General features: G+C 34.9%; 1 protein-coding gene across 1 annotated transcript in view; it reads right to left on the reverse strand.

The window, feature by feature from the left end:
* MYCBP2 (MYC binding protein 2) overlaps positions 1-20055 on the reverse strand; it is a 265188-nt gene that overhangs the window by 105087 nt on the left and 140046 nt on the right. The window contains exons 31-40 of the mRNA XM_068984559.1: positions 18793-18985; positions 18025-18299; positions 14130-14351; positions 10827-11018; positions 8477-8683; positions 7536-7667; positions 5364-5542; positions 2884-3026; positions 1380-1480; positions 445-663 (exon numbers count right to left, since the gene is read on the reverse strand). Coding sequence (XP_068840660.1) covers positions 445-663; positions 1380-1480; positions 2884-3026; positions 5364-5542; positions 7536-7667; positions 8477-8683; positions 10827-11018; positions 14130-14351; positions 18025-18299; positions 18793-18985 — 1863 coding nt within the window. The remainder of the gene's footprint in view (positions 1-444; positions 664-1379; positions 1481-2883; positions 3027-5363; positions 5543-7535; positions 7668-8476; positions 8684-10826; positions 11019-14129; positions 14352-18024; positions 18300-18792; positions 18986-20055) is intronic.

The raw sequence follows: 20055 nt of genomic DNA on the forward strand, positions 1-20055 counted from the left end.
TTTTCAATGCCTTTTTTTGTTTTTGACTCTGATGCATGTGGGATCCTAGCTCCCTGACCAGGTATCAAACCTGCAACCCTGCACTGGAAGGTGAAGACTCAATGACTGGACCACCAGGAATGTCCCCAAATATGTGATTTTTTTTTTCAATGTCAATGCTTATATCCACTATTATGATATACAATGTGCAGTTGAGTATTACACACAGCCTTGTACTTACAAAAAGATATGAAAATAATTTTCATAAACCCCATAAAAGTATACTATTTAACAGTAAAAATTCTGTCTTAAACCCTTTTGTGTGCTTGACAGTGCTAACCACCTGCTGATTCCCTATGCACAGAAGTTACACTTCTGAACAGAGGCTAAGTATCCTTTAAGATATCAATAGAGAACATCAAATCAGGTTTTAAGTTTAAACTGTTCCTAGGAATCAGTGCCCACCTTGTAGTGCATGACACATGCAGGCTTATAGGGGTGCTCACTCTCTATGACAGCATAGTGATTAGAGGTCGTACAGGCAGACAGGCCTTGCTCAGGTTGATTTCCTGTGGTACTATCTGTTGACTGATTAGGATTGAAGGCAGGAGGTGCATACTTCTGATTCAGAATGGCAACTGAAGGAAGTAACTGTTGGACAAGTCCAAAGACTTCTACAGCCACCTAGTATAAAAAAGAATGATTAAGTGAGATAGTAAGTGTGAAAGTTGCTTTAAAGTTACTAATTACTGTAATTGTTGATTAACCTTATTATTAAGAATTTCCATTTAGAGTTTCTTCTAGTTACGTTTTCACTCAAAGAGAAATTTGTACTATGGGAAAAAAAGATTTAGCTTAAAAGTCTTAGGTGTTACATGAATATAACCAAGTTTATATTTTTAAACCCTTCTGCCTTTCTGTAATCCGCAGTAAATTGGATTTTACTCAAAATTTATTATGCCAAAGGATCAGTAGTTTATAATTTCTTCCGTGTCTTGAATATTTCACAATTTAACAACCTTTTTACATTGCTATTTTTATACAAAATGGAGGTTTGGCATCAACATTATAAATTTTAAAGGTCTTAGTGAACTTAAGCTTTCCTTACATATCATATTCTAAAATATATTTCTTATTTCCAAGTTCCTCAAATGTAAAGCCAACAAACAATACTATTACAAAGTAATACTATCACAAAACAATACGATTACAAAGTAAACTAGTAAGCGATACTAAGATCACAGAGTTAGTTGTTTAATAACTTCTACCATTTACATGTCTATCTACTTGTTACCTGTAACCCAGATGCCTGAAAGATTATCTTTAAAGGAAAGACACAAAGTCTAAATAAAATTACATTTACAAAAAAAGATTCAAAGTTAGAGAACTGAATCACACACCTTAGGAATAGCAGCAGCTACTGGTCCTATGTAGGCTATAATAAGGGGAAGCAGCATGGAAAACAGACTGGAAGAGCTAAGCAGTTCTGGAATGTCATCAGCTAAAAAAGGCATTAAAACTACAGTTAGAAGGCAATTTCACTGTAACATATATACAACTGTACTAAACCTGTATTCTAGTTTTCTGAGGAAAATTATAGTTGACATTGACCAAGTGCTTATCAAGGACCTGGCACTATTCTAAGGGCTCTACACTCATTATCTCCATTAATCCTTACAATAAGGTTCTTTATTATCGCCCCTTGTTTAGAAGTGGAAACCAAGGCACACAGCATTTAAGTACCTTATCCAAAATCACATATCTGTAAAATGACAGAACCGGAATTAGACCTCAGGGTTACAGTCATGATGTTAAACCAGTACTCTTGGTGCCATACATAGCTACACGTCTGAAGCCAGGCAAACAACATAATCTTTGTGTGCAGGTTACTCAACTGTAATGGAGGATAACATACTTCCCTCATCAGATGTTGTGATGATTCAGTGAATTAACACCTGTAAAATGCTTAAAGAATGCCTGCAGACATAGTTAATACTCCAAAAATGATTGCTGTTATTAGCTACACTGCCTTCTATGCTTCCCAAGGAAAGCACTGTGCTGATGGACATTTTATTTTTCCATGAGAATGGTGCTAGGAAGATAAGCTGAAGACCTCTCTATTAAGGGACAATTATTTCTAGATATTTTTTTCTACATCTGCTGTAGCATCAGAACAGGCTGGGCATTGAGGTAAAAAATATAGTTTCCTCATCCAGCCTAAGCTACTGGTTTGGATAGACCAAATACTCTTTATTTCCAGCAAATTTCTCATGTGATTTTGACATGCAACTACATTTAGGAACAAGTGTTATAGTGAACAGTAAGGTTTTTGTAAATTTAACTCTGCTGCAGTGTGGCAGTGGGGAAAAGGTGGCAGGGAGATTATTAGGATGTTATCCACCCATGAAAAAGAGGATGTGTGCTTGAACTACAGCAGCCTGAACTATGGGAGAACAGATAGAGAGAACAGAAACTGGAGAGTTTCCAGGGGAAGAACTTGCAAAACTCAATTTAGATAAGTGAATCTGGAAAGACGTTTGGGGTTGCCCAGACCTTTGGATGCATGGTGATGCTATTACAGAAAGAAAACCAGGTCTAAAGTGGAAAACAAAAAATTGTTTTTTAAACTACTAAAAGAGGCAAAGACTCAATTAAGAGTTTTCCTCTTAATGGGCTAACTCAGAACACTACAGTGTAAAATAACTGCTTTGAAACAGTCTAACAAATTTTGCATTAGTGTATGGAGAGCATGGCTGATCCAAAATGAATATGTGTATATGTGCAGACCCATAAGGGATCACTCTGGTATTTTACAAGGTAGTTCTTCTTTAGTAACTCCGCACATAAGTTGGGGAATAAAGAATCTAAAATATCACTATTAAGGAAGTAAAAAAACAATCTTACCGTCTACAGCAAGAGCTCTGTGCAAGAGGTCTTTTGCAGCTCGAACAACAGTGCTTACCACAGAGAGAGCTCTGCTACAGTTTTTATCTTCTTCATTGGCTTTACTTAGAAGTTGGGATTGTAAATCTCCATCAAATTCACTCCTGTAACATGAGTAACACGACATCATTTTACATAGCGGGTAAAACATGATCTAACTCTAGGAATCACATCTGGATCATAAGTTTAAAAACTTAAGTTAAAAAATAGTAAATGTATAACTATATAGTTTCAAGGCATAATAGGGCTTCAAAGAAAAAAGCCACATAAGAGCTTAAAGTTATTTTACTTTATTTTTTTAAGTAAATAACATCATGACAGAACCACTATTTAAGCAAAGGCTTGAACTGTATTTTCTAAAAAAAAGACCTGGAGGAACTGGGAGAAGAGTAGTCAGGCCAAAAGAACAGTAAGATGAAGGTTCAGACAGGAACAAGATGGGTGAGATCAAGGAATAGAATGAAGACAAGTGTGACGAGAATGAAAGGAGAAAGAGTGAAAGGTGACAGGTGGGTAAGGTAAACAAGAGTCAGGTCACATGAGTAAAGACTTTACATTTCATCCTGGAATGGGAAAGGGGAGCTATGAGGGGAAGGTGAGCAAGGGCTCACCTAAAGACTTGACAGGATTTATATTTCGCTGAGGTCACTCTGGCTGCATGGTGCAGGACAGAGTGTAAGAGAGCTCAGTGAAAAGAGAGAGGCTGGTTTAGAAGCTAGTTCCTCTCGAACCCAGTTATCCAGGTGGTTACTCAAGTCGAGGTGGAGACGGCTTGGGCTTGATGTTAATGATAGGAGTGGGAGAAAAGGTCAGATTTAGGCCAAGACTTACTGATGCAAAGTGTGAGGGTAAGATAGGCATTGGATGGGGAGGAACACTGGATGGAGACCTGTGGATGGGGAGGAGTTTCACCAAGATGCCTGTTAGCCAGCCTCAGAGAGGATGTGTGTGTGGTACGGTGGTTAAAGGCAGGTCACCTGCAGTCCAGTCTCCGGGCTACAAATCCCAGGACCACAGCTTACTGAAAGTGCGACTGCAGCAAGTGGCTGAGTCACTCCGGGCCTCAGGTCCCTCATCTGTAAAGGAGGGATAGGAAATTGCACACCCCACGGAGTTCCTGCAAGGACTGGCTGAACTGACACAGGGCGAGCACTCAGAGCACCGTATGGCAGAAAGGGAGTGCTCAGGACACAGGGCCTCTAATCACATCTCCCTTACCATCACCCTGATGAAATTCAGAGGGGCCTGGATAGTCACTCCAGGGCTCAGAGGAGCTAGGCGCTAGAGACGCAGACTTGGCAGACGTCAGAATAACACGGCTTTCCCAGTTAAGTGACTTTAATCTTTTAAAACTTAATTAACTAAAAATGAAAGCTAAGGATACTTAAATCTTTGTGGAAAATATCAAAATATAAACATTGCATTTTGTATAATGTATAAATTCTGGAAAGCAGATGCTTTTAAGGGACTCTCCATCTTTTTTATCTTTAGCGCATGATGTGGTTTCTAGTCTACACTCTGACAGAGAGAAAAATGTACTGTTTGTTGTAAGGCTATGTAACAGAAAAGGGTTTTCATTACAGTGAAAGGACTAGAAAGCTTTTGTGTGTCAGCAGCAACATGCCACTATAGAGCTATTTGTGCCTACTATTTCTATTCTATTTTACACAGAGAAAGAAAGCAGATCCTCAGGACAGAAAGCAGTTAGGACAAAAGTGTCCTAACTGCCAAGGCAGTGTCCCCAGATTGTTTGTGAAGGAAAAAGGAAGCAGTAAGCCTCTGAAACCTATGGGCAACTTCAGTGATTTGCTGTCAAGTCAGATTGAGGACAAATGTGGTGAATGCTACTCACTACTACCTATGGTTCCAGCTAAGCTGTTAAAAGAAAAATGTAGACTCAGTGAGAAATGTATATTTAAAAGTGTTTTTAAACTCAAAATTATTGTAATTCTGTTTTTCACTGTTTACATAAGGAATGATTTTTGTTAAACACATTATTAGAAATACATTATTACATACTCTAGGGCTACAAGGACTAGATTCACAGACACCAAAACACTCTGCAGAAAGGATAGCTGGATCAAGGTAACAACAGCACTTTGGCAGAGTTGATTTCCTCATTAACTTTTGGCATTTAAAATAAATAAATTCCATTAAAATTTGGCCACAAATGCAGACCACAAAACTATAAAAGGGACAACAAAAAGCATATATACTCTGTACATAAACATTTCAAAAGGAAATAATGACAAAGAACATTTTAAAGTAAACACTGAATTTATACATTAAAATGAGACCTTTTTGTACAAATTAGCATGTGCAAGGAAGATACACTGTGCAATTTAATTATCACCGCCCATTTAGCTTCTTGTACCTTGGTAGTAAAATGCACATGTTCTGCTGCTGTCGAGTAGTCAGCCCTGATCTCCACACACACCTACCTGTAGTAGAGTATCTGGGGAATCTGTCCTCTGGTTTGGTTTGTGCCATTACTACTCAAGCTGCATGTACTGAATGTGAACGTTACGCCATCAGGGCACTGAACCGTGGTCATTCCTCCATCTCCATTGGCTGTGCGGCTTCCGTAGTTCCTCAGGCGCACAGCGTACTTTACATTTTCCTTCACGATAAAGATGTAAAGCATGTTTATACTTATTTACAATGTACAAGGCTATATTAATATAAAATGAACTCTAGTAGTAAACTGGGCAAATACACTTGGCCCTTGAGCATCATGGGGGTGAACTGCATCTGTCTGGTACACAGAATATTCCTCAACAATAAATACTACAGTACTACACGACCCAAGGTTGGCTGAATCAAAACATGTATAACCAGCATTTTTGTTTTGTTCAGTTTCTAAGCTGTGTCTGACTCTCTGCAACGCCATGGACTGCAGCAGGCTCCTCTGTCCTTCCTATCTCTCGGAGTTTGCTCAGATTCATGTCCATTGAGTCAATGATGCCATCCAACCATCTCATCCTCTGCTGTGCCCTTCTCCTCCTGCCTTTAATCTTGCCCAGCATCAGGGTCTTTTCCAACGAGTCGGCTCTTCACATCAGGTGGCCAAAATATTGGAGCTTCTGCTTCAACATCAGTCCTTCCAATGATAATATTCAGGGTTGATTTCCTTTTAGGATTCACTGGTTTGATCTCCTTGCTGTCCAGGGGACTCTCAAGAGTCTTTTCCAGCACCACAGTCTGAAAGCATCAGTTCTTTGGCACTCAGCCTTCTTTATGGCCCAACTCTCACATCTGTCCATGACTACCAGAAAAACCATAACTTTGGCAGACCCAGCATAGGTAGGTATAAAAAGGGCTGACTGTAAGTTATACTTGAATTTTCCACTGTGAGAAGGGTCAATACCTCTAATTCCCACATTGTTCAAGGGCCAACTGTATAAAGAATGTCATATTTATACACAATTTGGTTAAATGAGTTTTTAGTAAGTCAAGCAGGGTAATAATTAACACTTACTGATGTTTATTACTTAACAGAAAACTTTCTGTGATTTACTTAAATTAATCCTTAAAATGGTCTCATAAGGTTAAGTCCCATTATTACCCCTATTTTACAGATGAGGAATCTGTGGTACAGAGAAGGTAAATAATTTGCCAAAGTCACACAACTAGTAAATAGTGATGAAGTAGGATTTAAATACAGTGTAACTCTAGCGTCTGCTTTTAATCCTACTGTAAAGAATATTAGCCATATTAAAAGATTTTGAATACATGAATTAAGATTTTCCTTTGCTAAGTTTAACTTTTAAGCTTGTTTTAAATATAGGAAAAATACAATAATGAGTTCATTATAATTTTAAGAGAGACAGAAAGAGACAGGCAAACATGGGAAAAAATATCTGTAGCACAAAACAAGATTCACTTGTATAAGAAATATGATATAGATATTGGTGCCTAACAATCCAAGACATAAACTTCATAATGATGTTTTTTGTTTTTTTAGTATCATATATCTTTTTGATGAAGTAACTAATTAAGTTACCTCATCCAAAACTCAGCTGTGTAATGAAAATTATTATGGTTGGATTCAGAATTACTCTATTATTACTTTAATATGAAGTAAAATTTGTTTTCCTAATAGTTATTTACTGCTAGACAATTAAGTTATATACAATAATAATAGCTTTAATAGTTAACACCATTTGTTAAGACCACTTGTTCTTTAAATGAGTTCTCGCACAGTAAGAAAAGGAAAAATAGGAACTAATATTTACTGAATTTCTATATTGTGCTAGACACTGAGGCAAGTACTCTCCTCCATTTCTTAATTTAATCTGAACAATGTTACAATGGAGGTGTTATCCTTCCCAACCTATAGATCAGTCTCAGAGTGGGCAAGTGATGACATGTCCAACATCTCAGAGCTAATATTGGGAAAAGCAAGTATCTGAAAGCTAGGTTTATTTGACTCCAAAACCTATGGCTACTTTCCACTGTATCAGACTTTAACCTTTTGCATAAGTAGAGTCCAATACAGTAACACATTAGGGATACAGTCAATTTAAAGGACCACAAAAACTTTTTATCATTGTTGTTACATAAACTCATAATAATACATTCCATTTACAAACTAAACACATTGTTAAAATTACCTTTAAAGGAACAACTTTGTCAAGTCTGATTTCAGCTATATCACTGGGTGAATCATCTGTTGTGTAAGTTCCTTTGACTAATTCTAGAGATGTCCATCTGTGAGAATGAGTTGAATCCCCTGCATGCTCACTCTAATTAAAACAAAAGAAAGCCCACACATATTCTTAATTTCATTAAATGAACAATTTTGACTTACAATCAATTACTGTTTTTAAGCAGTCTATTTTCTTACATATAAAATTATTATCCATTAGCATTCATCCATATAAACTAAAGAAAGCATTTTTGGTCCTCTATTCATTTGTATTTATTTTCTGAACTATCTGCAAATTATATCATACACAGGCTTTTCTCATCTGTCTTAAAATGATTTCCTCTTCTTCATCAGAATGCTGTATCTAATTACAGGGTTTAAGGAAATAATTAACTGAATTAACTGCTTAAGAGAAGCAAAATACAGATAGACTTATTTATTAGCAAGTGATTTACATGCTACTTGTCTCATTTTAATAAAACTTTATGAAACTTAGGCGCTTTAAAAAATCTATAGTGGATACAGCAAGATAAAGCTAATTCAACCAACAACACTCTTTACTATTAATCATCCATTAGCACTCTTGACAAAACTGCTTAATCACTGATGGGGTAATAATATCAGTCTGAATACTGTTCTTGTTTTCTGAAATATTACAATAGTAAAAAAAAAAAAAATTACTCAAGATTTATAATCTGAGGCCTGGTTACATAATGACGCAGGAGCGATCCAAATGGTACATAAACAATCAAGAAGAATTGCTCCCTTTAAATTCCTCTAATGTTGCCCATCTATGACTAATCTGCTAAACTGCACTATCTGGCTCTGGACCACTGCATTATTATAATGGTGTGTGTCCTGACACACAACCCACACACCCAAATGCATACTAAGAGTGGCACTTACATCATCAACCAACACCTCTAATTCATATTCATGAATTCCGCCTCCTCCATAGACAGAAAAACCGACCACAACTATTCCAGGCTTGTCTACCGAAAAACAGATGGCATCTGGGGACCCATTCCCGGTGTTCCAACTTCTCCCCTGACTTGTCTTTGTGAATCGGTTAGCACTGGCTTTAACAGAGTGGAGAGAATTAAGGCCGTCAACCTGTAAATGACAAAAGTAAAAATATCAGTAGTCTGTACCTAAGTGTTACTAACATGCCTTTAACAAAACTATTCAAAAGTTTCTAAGGAGTTCAATAAAATAACCTACCTTTAACAAGAGGGTTTAAACCTCTCTAAAGGTATATTCCATTAAGAGATTAACCAGGAATAAAATCAGACTATATCACTCTAAATTCACAAATCAGTGTCTTTTTAGTCTAATTATACATTTCACTTAATTTATAATGTCAGAACTATAAACTTGTAAGTTATCACAGTCGTAACATGTGCACAAATTATCACTCACTTTGCAAAGAGATACCAATATTTTTCAGACCAATAGTTTTCAAACTATGCTACACAGAACTCTAGGACAGATGAATATTCAAGAAAGAGGTGGACTGAGGTTCCTCTTTTCAGTCAGACCATCCTTCCTCTTATCTGTGAGTTTCAAGCTAAGACACCATTGCAGAAAATGTTCTATGCCTTAAGTCTGAATATCACTAATATATATCATAATAACTTGGTAGTCAATATGGGAAAATACACATATACACAAGTACTACATCATTAATTACAGACTTTGATTAGGGAGGATCAAAGCACTTATTTTTGGTTCAAAACTAGCTTTTTAATTACAAAGCCTATTTCTGCTCAAAGTTGGCTGCAGAAGTTTGGAAGAGCTACAAGAGGAAAAAATTTAAGATTTCAGCAAGCATTACAAACTCCTCTGAGAAAGAAAAAAGTATGGGTATCTAAGTCAGGAGCTTTAGAAACTCCCAAGGTTGTGAATTAGGCACTTGAAATTTTGGGCTTTCCTATTAAAACAGTAAGTTCATAGGAGATTGATTACTAGATAGTAAATTTCTGAGGAATCAATGTATTCTGGGGACCAACACACTATAAACTTTCATCCAAGGTCTATAATAGTATAGGAGGGTAGTTTATTACAGGCTGAATGAACAAGTGAAAAGGAAAATTAAAATGTTCTGACAAGGGCTTCACCACCTCAACCAGGGTGAGATACTGAAATCTGCTCAGATGTGTGTAATCATTTAGAAATCCTAAAGACTTACCTCTCACTCTGAATCAGTAATGAGTGTAGACTGAATGGATCAAGTGAAAATAGACTCTTAAATAAATCTGAGAGTAAGAAAAAGTAAAGACTAGGAATTATAAAATTAAAATAGAGCAAAGACATTCCTTGGCAAGAAACCAGAGACTTGGGGTCACTGAATACATAATGGTTATTAAACAAGTCATTTGAATGATATAACGTACTGTACATTATGACATAAAACCAATGTCTACTGTCTACTTTTTCAGAGAAAAAATAGAAACGTTCACCAAATTCAGTCAAAACATTTAGATGAATTATAAAACAGTGAGCAGGACAGTGAAATGGTGAAAAATAACTACTTTAAAAAATGTAAAGGCATTTTAAAGATGTTGCAATGTAGTTTTCTCAAACATATTAATATTTGATCCTTTAAAGACTTTGTGATGATAATGGCTGTACAACAATGTGACTCCACTTAATACCACTGAACTGCACACATAGACATGACTAGAATGATTAATTTTTTGTTGTGTAATTTACTACAATTAAAAAAAAAAGAAAAACCTTTGTGATACAGGTTTAACCTGTATAATAACATAAAGATAATAACATATAAGATAATATAAAAATTATTATTATTCCCATTTTACGCATGTGTTTGTCTACGGTTAACCAAGTGAGCAGAGCTAAGGTCTGCACCTCTTCACGTTCTCCACCCCACACGTTCATCATTAGTAGTCCTACTCCTACTTCCCATTACCCAGCAACGAGAACTATTTCTGCCTTCACTAGGACAGGGTGGTGGGCTGTGCAATGAGGCAGTTAGGGGGAAATGGTATACTTTGTATTAGTGCAGCATCCCGCGTAAACTGCTGAGAGGGAGGAAGCAAGTAAGAGCAGAGAGGAGGTGTAAGGAAGTGGGGGTGGGGAATAAAAATTGAAAAAAAAAAAGGGACAAGCCAGCTTGAAACTATTTTCTTGAGGAAAATTAGTTTCTATGAAGCCAAAATACATTAAAAAAAAAAAAAAGAATGTGGAGCGCTGAAACATGTCCTCATTATCCAGTATCAGAACAGAACCTCACCTCAGATCCCAGGGCAGACGCGGTCAGTTCACTGACAATGCTGGCCAGCAACCCGCAGGTGTTGGAGACCAGGTGGGAGGAGAAGAGCTCATTTTCTCTCCTCAGGCTGTTTCTGACGGGGAGCACCACAATTACCAGCATTTTCTCCAGAACTTCACGGAAGCTTGTCATCCCAGAGATATTCTCTTCATTCTGTGACACATGAAAAGAAAAAGTTCCCAGATAATTGCTTTATTTTCCTTCACCTGAGTACTCAAGTGCAAAATATTGTTTTCTAGAAGACACCTTTAAAACCCAGATTTGAGTCTTCATCTATGTATGCATCCAGCTGTATGTGGGCTCACCATGTCTACTTTTCATGTAGAAGTCCTTTCTCAAATTATTAGTCTCTAGATATCATAAAAGTACCACACATTTACAAAATCTCTGTGCTTTCATTAACCTTGAGTCATTTTCACTTACCCTCTTATTTGATTTTTCACTAACAATAATATGTGACAGAAAAAAAACCTCTTCCTATTTAAAAAGCTATTTCTGCAGGACAAGATTCCAAACTGAGATAATTATTTCCAATATGCAATAATTCCCAGTATGAAATAATATAATGACTACTGATTTAAAGGCAAAGCAATTGAGCAATAATCTATATAATCTGTTTTCTAATAAAATTATTTCTGTACATGTATGGGACAAAAATATGGAACTGTACAACGAATTGTGCAGTTTTACAATTCTTACTATATTTGATTTCAGAAGTGAAGATAAGAAATTTCCACCCCTACCAATGAAAAACTTTCAAAATAAGAAATTAGTCCCATTAAAGACCAATGGGAAAATACTTTTTTTCCAGGAAAAAGGAGAAAAGATGAAGCACCCTCAACATAATATGCACAATCTTTCTCTCATACTTTATTAATGTCCAATCTTAGGCTAAAAATAGTCACTTAGAGATATTCTTCAATCTTTAAGTTATTTCTACTATCTCTGAATTAAAATTACCGTAATATTTAGGTCAGTTTCTTAAGTAATTAGGTTTTCGTGGCTTTCATTCTCCAAAATCTTTACTTTCTGGGAACATCTCAGAAACTTAACTTTGGATAAAACTCAATTTCCAACAGTACTCCATAGTCAGTACTCTGGAAGGGCTTTCTTTGGGGGGTGGGGCATGGGGGATGCGTGGAATGCATTTTCTAGTTACATCCACTTAGTTTCTAACTAGTAATTAAAAGATTGGTAAAAGAAACTTCCCATAAAATCTTAACATGGAGTGAGTGTCAATGTATTTTAGTTAAAGGATATATATATACAAAAAAGCACATTACTAGCCACTAAAATTTTAGAAAAAGGGAACTCTTATTCACTAGTGGTGGGAGATGCAAGCTGACATTAGCTTTCTAGAAGGCATTTTGGCAGTTGGTAGCAAAATCTTAACATATTTTCCCTGACTTAAAATTTTTCCACACTTTAAGATTTATTCTGGAAAATTCACAGTGTATATAAATAAAAATTTAGTCAATGATATTTTCAGCAGCACTGTTTAAAATACTGAAATACTGGGAAAAATCTAAACATATTTATATAGAGGAAAAGTATTAAATGATTATTATGCTATTCCCAAATGGTAGAATTCTATATTATCCATTAAAAAGCAAAATATACTAATCAGTATATATTGTCACAGACTAATAGATATGTGAATATGCAATTAATTTCAATAATTACCAAATGTTAGTAGTTCTAAAAAGCTTTTAATATCTTGAAGTTTTACTACACTTGTAAGGAAAACACCGCAACACTAAAGGGAATCCCAAAAGAAAAACAAAGCTTATCTGTAACTTGATCACACAAACATTATCTTTACTTCTAGTATTCTCTTCCAAAATATGTATGTTTTTGCATACATATTTTACATAGTTTGTCACCATAGTTGTCTATATACCTTGATTTTTTACTTTCTTTTAAAAACTTAACAAACATCTGCCTTGATATTAAATGTAAAGTTATTTTTAATGACTGACAGAACCATATTTTATCAAGTTGACATATCCAAATTCAATTATTTCACTTAATGATGGATATTTAAGGCTCTAAGCTAGTCACTTTTCCTTTTAATAATATATATATCTATGTATCTATATATAGCTTTAGTCTTCCAATTACTTCCTCAGGTAATTTCCTTTGCAAATATTCATCACACATACTACTGAATTAACAACTTATTTTTTAAAAAGACCATTCCAGTTTATGGGTCCTCAATTCAAGAGCTATATTGATCTTCTTAATTCTCATCTCAACTAGTACCTAATAAACGCCTAATAAATAGTAGGTACACGATAAATACTTGCTAAAAGGTCAAAAGAAAAGGATTACATACACTACCTAATGCTATAAACCATCTATAAGTTTAGTGGTTTCCTCACAGTCTTAGCAGCACAGCATTTTATAAAAGCAAAAGACTATTTTCCTGATATTTTACAAATATATTGATACCATCATAGAACTTTCATCTACATTTAATTACTAGTTAAGACTGAAAAATTTCCCAGGTTGGCTTACTCTCTAAAAGTTCTCATATTTATTTCCATCACTTCTATGGGATCCTGCCAAAGTGCGATATTAACTGCAAATTTGCTTCCCATTCCACTACTGTCCTATTTTGTTTCTCTATGTCTCTGAAAATTCTCTCATAATTTTTCTGTTGCTTCAGTCACTAGAAAACTACTACTGTACAACAATTGGTATAACTGTTCTATTTTATACCCTTTTTTCCCTTTAAAGATAACTTCTCATCAGCTTGCTAGTAGGTTTCCATGCATACTTAATTTCTCTCCATAATGCTTTCTAATAAACCAGAAGCAATGACTAAGTAATGTTTCCTATGATTATTGTTTTATAATACTTATTTGAACATACCAAATTGTTGTAGAAAAAAAGTTTTAAAACTTATCTATTTCCCTAAAATTCTATCTTGGCAATCTAAAATATTATTTTGGAATGTAAAAGTTTGCTTACAGTATCTGCAATTTTTAAATGGTTTGGCAAAAAAAATACACAAGAATTTATCTCATAAGTCTATCAAATTTTGTATAGGTTAGGGATCATTTAAAATTAAAAATTAAGAGAAAAGACTGCTCATTTACAGATAAACATGAGAAAATTTTTTTCTTAATTTTAACTCTTCTTGCAAAACTCATTATTTGGTAAATATACTTACCTATGCAGAAAAATAAGCACCAAGCTAAGTATGTTTCTATTTACAGTTTTATTACTTCAATATGGATGATATTTCAGAAAAAGACCTACCTGGCTGAGTTTTTCCATATGTGCTACCAAAAGGGGAAATCGGTGAACCAGTGTGGAGTCATTCTCTGTGCTAACTTGTTTAACAATTGACCGTAGCAATACTTCTCCATCATATGCAATAGGGAAGATAGAAGTCAGCTTAACAGACGTGTGACACAGAGCTGACATCACAGCTGCAAGAAGTCGGCTACTTGATGTCTTGAAGTTTGCCTCTTGGATATCCTTTTAAAAACAAAAAGGCAAACAACCTTAAATCATACCAACATTTCTAGCACTAGGTCACTCTGTCTGGTTATAGGATAATACACTATTATTATCAATGCTTTTAAGCACAATTGCTTAAATTACTACCCAATGAAGCTGGAAAATAACTAAATACAGCCGAGAAAAATCAGCTTCCTGTACTATTTATATATTTGTAGACCCTCAGAATCACAGTCCTCTCTAGTACAATTTCTCAAAAATGATTTCATAAAGGTCCCAATTAGTATACAGTGAAAGTTATTTCCAGTAACAAGCACTGAAACCATTTCCCTCAAATAATAAATGACTTAACTTGTCAGTCGGTGCTACTATAAGAAGATATCTACCTCATGTTAATGTAGCTTAATGTTATTATGCCGCTGCAGCAGCCATTTCACTAAGATCACAAAATTATGTCATCTTATTACACAGTTTATTCAGAAAATTTATCACACTTGGCAAGATTTTATAAAAAAGTATTAAAAACTTATCAACACAGGATATGCAGGATATACAGAGGATCATACAGTTTTGTCTCTCCATTCAGTTAATATGCTTGTAATAGCAACTCAAGTATCAATTACATTAATTTTTAAATGTAAAACTAACCTTTCATTTCTAAAATAAACTCCAATTGCTATACTACACATTTTATTCACAATTCACAAAAGTTGTGTACACTGTACTTAGTTCATAAAGTATTTGTGTTACAAAGTCTAGCTGAAAGCAAAGCTAGTTTCTGTATGTTAAGACAATGTTTGTTAAAGTTAGCCTGTTCAGTAGCAAAAACAACCAGGTCAGAATGGGCAGGCTGAGACAGTGAAAGAGTAATTAAGTTGCGCACTGATCCAGGCAATAACCCTACCCCAGGAAAGTAAGTGGTAAAATACATTACCCTGCTCCATGGCAGGGATGAACGTGGAGGAGGTTAGGCTAAGTGAAATAAGCCAGTCACAGAAAGATAAATATTACATGATTCTACTTTTTTGAGGAATTTAAAACTGTCAAACTCACAAAAGCAGAGAACAGAATGTTGGCTGTCGAGCTGAAGGGAGAGGAAATGGAGAATTGATGTTCAACAGGTATAAAGGTTCAATTATGAACCACCCTAGGGATCTGCTGTACAACATTATATCTGGAGTAAACAATATTGCATTGTACACTCAAAATGCGTCAGGAGGATACATTTCATGTTAGGTGTTCTCACAACAATGAAATAAAACTTTTTTAAGTCCAGTGAATATAAATTCAATATGAAAATAAGTTAAAAAAAATAATAAAATGAAAACAAAGTTGCCTACCCAAATCTCATTACCAGAATAACCTTTTTAACTCCACTAGGATGCCCTGCTTCTGACAGTGAATTTTTTGGTGGTGCTGGAGGAGGGGGCATTAGTAATGCTAGAACTTCCTGTACAAAGGTAAGCAGAAGTGTGTAGAACAAACGCCTTGTGCCTTGTTCCCAAACTTGGGGGAGCAACCAGTATTTCCCCATTAAGTAAGATATTAGATGTAGATTTTTTATAAGTATCTTTTAGTAGACTGTATTTGTTGAGTTTTCATCAGTGAGTAAGGGATAATTGTCAAATACTTTTTGTGTATCGCCTGAGAGGATCAGACAGTTTTTTTTCTCCATTCGGTTAATATACTTGTAAATATCAATTACATTAATTTTTAAAAGCAAACCTAACCTTGCATTTCTAATATAAACTCCAGTTGGTATAATAATACACATTTTATATTGCTGGATTTGAGTTGATAATATTGTTAATATCTATCTTTCTAAGTATATTTGTCTATAATATTTTTTCTTTCACAATCCTTGTCAGGTTTTATTTAGTATCAGGATGGGTGTAACTTGAAAAACTAGTTTGGAAGTGTTGCCTCCTATATTTTCTGAAAGAGTTTGTAAAGTCATTTCTTTCCTTTATGTTTAGTGGACTTCATCAATGATAATATCCGGGTCTAGGGTTTTCTTTGTGGTAAAATTTTAAATAATTCAATTTTTTTAATGGACATAAAAACATTCAGATTATTTTATTTCTTGTTGTGCCAGTTCTCGTTAAGTTGTAATTTTCAACAAATTTGTATTCTTTATCTAAAGTGATAATTTATTGGTATAAAACTGTTTATAATATTCCCTTATAATATTTTAATGTCTGTTGGATATATAGGTATATTTCTAATTTCATTCCTGACAATGGTATTTTTGGTTTTTTCTTTCTCTCTCATCTCTCAGACTTCTAGGAGTTTAAAAATTTTATTTTCAAAGAACCAACTTTTGACTTTCTAATCTTCTCTTTTCTATTTCATTGATTTTGATGTTTAACTTTTTTATTTCATTCCTTTATCTTTATTAGTTTCTTCTTACATTGGGTTTGATTTGATCTTTCTAGCTTCTTAAAGTAGAGATTTAGATCACTGATGTTAAACTTTTCTTTTTTGCTAGTAAAAATAATAAAAAGTATAAATTTTTCTCCAAGCAACACACTGGCTACTTCTCACAAACTGGGCTATATTTTTATCTTCATTGTGAAAATGTCTAATTTCCTTTGGAATTCTTCTTTGATTTGCTGGTTACTCAGAAGTGTTGCCTACTTTCCAAATATTTGGTGTTTTCTTTGATATATTTTACATTTAACTCTGAATTTAATTCTACTGTGGTTTGAAAACACCTTAAGATCTTAATCTGATAAAATATACTAAGACTTATTTTGTGGCCTAGCATACAATCTACCTCTGTGAACATAACGTGTATACTTAAAAGAATATGTACATTGAACCTGCACATTCTATTCTGTAAATATCAGTTCTTCTGTATCTGAACTGATTTTGTTGTCCAGTGGTTCTATTAATTACTGAAAGAGTTCTATGTTTTATTAATTATGCACAGTCACCAACTATCAATGTGATTTGTTTACTTCTCCTTTTAGTTCTGCCAGTATTCTGCTCAGGTGTTTGAAACTAATTTGAGGCATACACTTTTATTAAAACTGCAGTTCCCTCATGAGTGAATGAATGACATTAGCATGCAAAGTCATTCACAGTCCCTCTCCTGACTGTTCCGGAGATACGGGAGTGGCAGGAGCTACCATAAGCTGCCCTTGCTCTCACACACATGCTCACTCATACATTCAAAAAGCAACCCAGCATCTGTACAACGTGCTTGCCAATTCAGTAACTGAGAAAGGATAAAACAAATAGAAAGTTTTGTTTACCTTTGATTATTTAAGTCACACATACCAAAATGATTTCCTAATTTACCTTTTATACAAGGGAAAGGCTAAGGCAACTGAAATGTATTTTCTTTGAAAAGTATTAAGTAATATATCATATTTTCAGCTGCTGCTGCTGCAAAGTTGCTTCAGTTGTATCCGACTCTGTGCAACCCCATAGACAGTAGTCTACCAGGCTCCTCTGTCCCTGGGATTCTCCAGGCAAGAATACTGGAGTGGGTTGCCATTTCCTTCTCCAATGCATGAAAGTGAAAAGTGAAAGTGAAGTCACCGAGTTGTGCCCAACTCTCAGCAACCCCATGGACTGCAGCCTACCAGGCTCCTCTGTCCATGAGATTTTCCAGGCAAGAGTACTGCAGTGGGTTGCCATTGCCTTCTCTATATTTTCAGCTAACATTTTACAAACTTAAAATTACCTGATCCAAACAATTCAGTAGGTCACAAAGGCAAGCCCACTGTAAGGCAGGAGTTGGATAGAAAGAATGGAAACAGGCAGTGAAGGTATTATGACACTCCTGAAGGACAGCTTCTAGGAGACTCAAGGGTTGACTGAGATATCCTTGGGGGTCATTATCCAGTTTCACCATGCAGTGGTCAACTCCTTCGGACAAAATTTTTCTTAACAAAGTTCTGGTTTTTCCAATACATTCTGCTAATTTGCTAGTTTCTTCTACAACAGCTTTTCCTGTAGCTTTAAGAGGAGAAAGCAGATAAATAATTAATTAGGATAATAAATATGCATGAAAACACTCAATAAATTTCAAGTAACTTCCTATATGGTTATTCATAACCTAGAAGTGAAACAAGAGAGATCACATGTTGGTTCAAAAGTATTTTTTTTTAAATCTAAATTAGGGCAAAAAAACTTGTAGTGGTTGCAGCATTTAAGTCCAAATCAGTCATTCAAAATATTCCAATTTGACAGAATCCGTTTAAAATAACACTTTATTAGAGTAGTTAACTTTAGCCTAATATGACTTTTTGTTATCAGAATGACATGTAATCTATTATATTGTTTATAAGTAAATATGAGCATCACAACAAGCCAACCTTTTCCACTCAACTCAGGAGCAGGTTAAATAAAGGCAGTTGGGGATTTTAAACTCATGGTAATCCCTATGCAAACCTCCTCAATGTCTCAAAACATTGTTTCCCCTTAGGTCATTAAAAAAAATGCATCATACCTGACACTGGGTAAATTTCACAGGTATAGACACGCAATAACCTCAGACAACAGGTTCCCACAAAGCGCAGTCTCTCTAAATCTAGAAGCGTAGCTGTAAACTGGAATCCTTTTAATCCTCTAAGTTCTTCAACTCCTAAGACTAAGGTGGTCCAGCTCCAGTGAAGAATACTCAACAATGACTCAAAACATTCCTAATCCAGAATATGAAAAACAGATACCAATTAGTTTAAATTGTACCATAGGTTGACTCAAATGGAAAGATGACATTCAACTTGAAAAGTTAATCTTGAAGTTTCTACTGAGTTTCATAACCCAAATAATAGACATTCTATTAGTTCATTCATTAAATGACCATTAGGAACATCTTTGAAGCTTGACAAAAATAAAAAATAATTTATTCTATGTCTACATATTAAATTTTACAATACAAACTATAGCCAAATCTTGATAAACAAGTTAAAAGGAGATTAAAATTGACTATGAAATACAAAAAACACTTATTTGGGTCTTCAAAAATTCTAGAATATGGGTTTAGGGTGGTGAGCATAGTTTGCCATTCCAGTTGGCCTGCAGGTTTTATGATGCTTACATGATGATGGATACAACACGAATCTCAAAGTAAATCTCATCTCTACCAAATCTCAGTTCTCTGGTGTGACAGTACCAAGAATAAAGGTTTGTAGTTTAAGTTTTTAAAGAAATGAATGAATAAATTTATTCTACAAAGATTACAATTACAATTACCTAATGACCACAAAACCACTTAGATGTTAATATGAAAGAATTTCCAGGCACACAAAAAAAGAGATTACTGAAAAAGACATAACAAAGGCAAAGCTACTTATTGGATTAAAAGATACCAAACAGATCTTAATACTGAAAGGATGTCAAGGAACCAAGGAGCCAAAACTCTTTAAGAGTTCCTTATTCAAAGCACCCCTTCTGTTGGAAGGTGTATTTGACTTGATATATCCAAATTTAAATGAGCCCACTTCCACTAGAAATATTCATAGAAGTACGTATCAAAGACACGTATGTACAGACATGAATATAAAACCAACCCTCTGTATTCAAAGGTTTCACACCGGCAGATTCAACAAACCAAGGATCAAAACTATTCAGGAAAGAAAATTTCCAGAAAGTTCCAAAAAGCAAACCTCGAATGTGTGGCATGCCAGGGATTATTTATATAACAGTTACATTGCATTAGGTATTATAAGTAAGCTAGAGCTGACTTAAAGTATACAGCTGACTTAAAGTA

Source organism: Capricornis sumatraensis, chromosome 12, assembly GCF_032405125.1.
Source record: "Capricornis sumatraensis isolate serow.1 chromosome 12, serow.2, whole genome shotgun sequence".
Classification (NCBI taxonomy): Eukaryota; Metazoa; Chordata; class Mammalia; order Artiodactyla; family Bovidae; genus Capricornis; species Capricornis sumatraensis.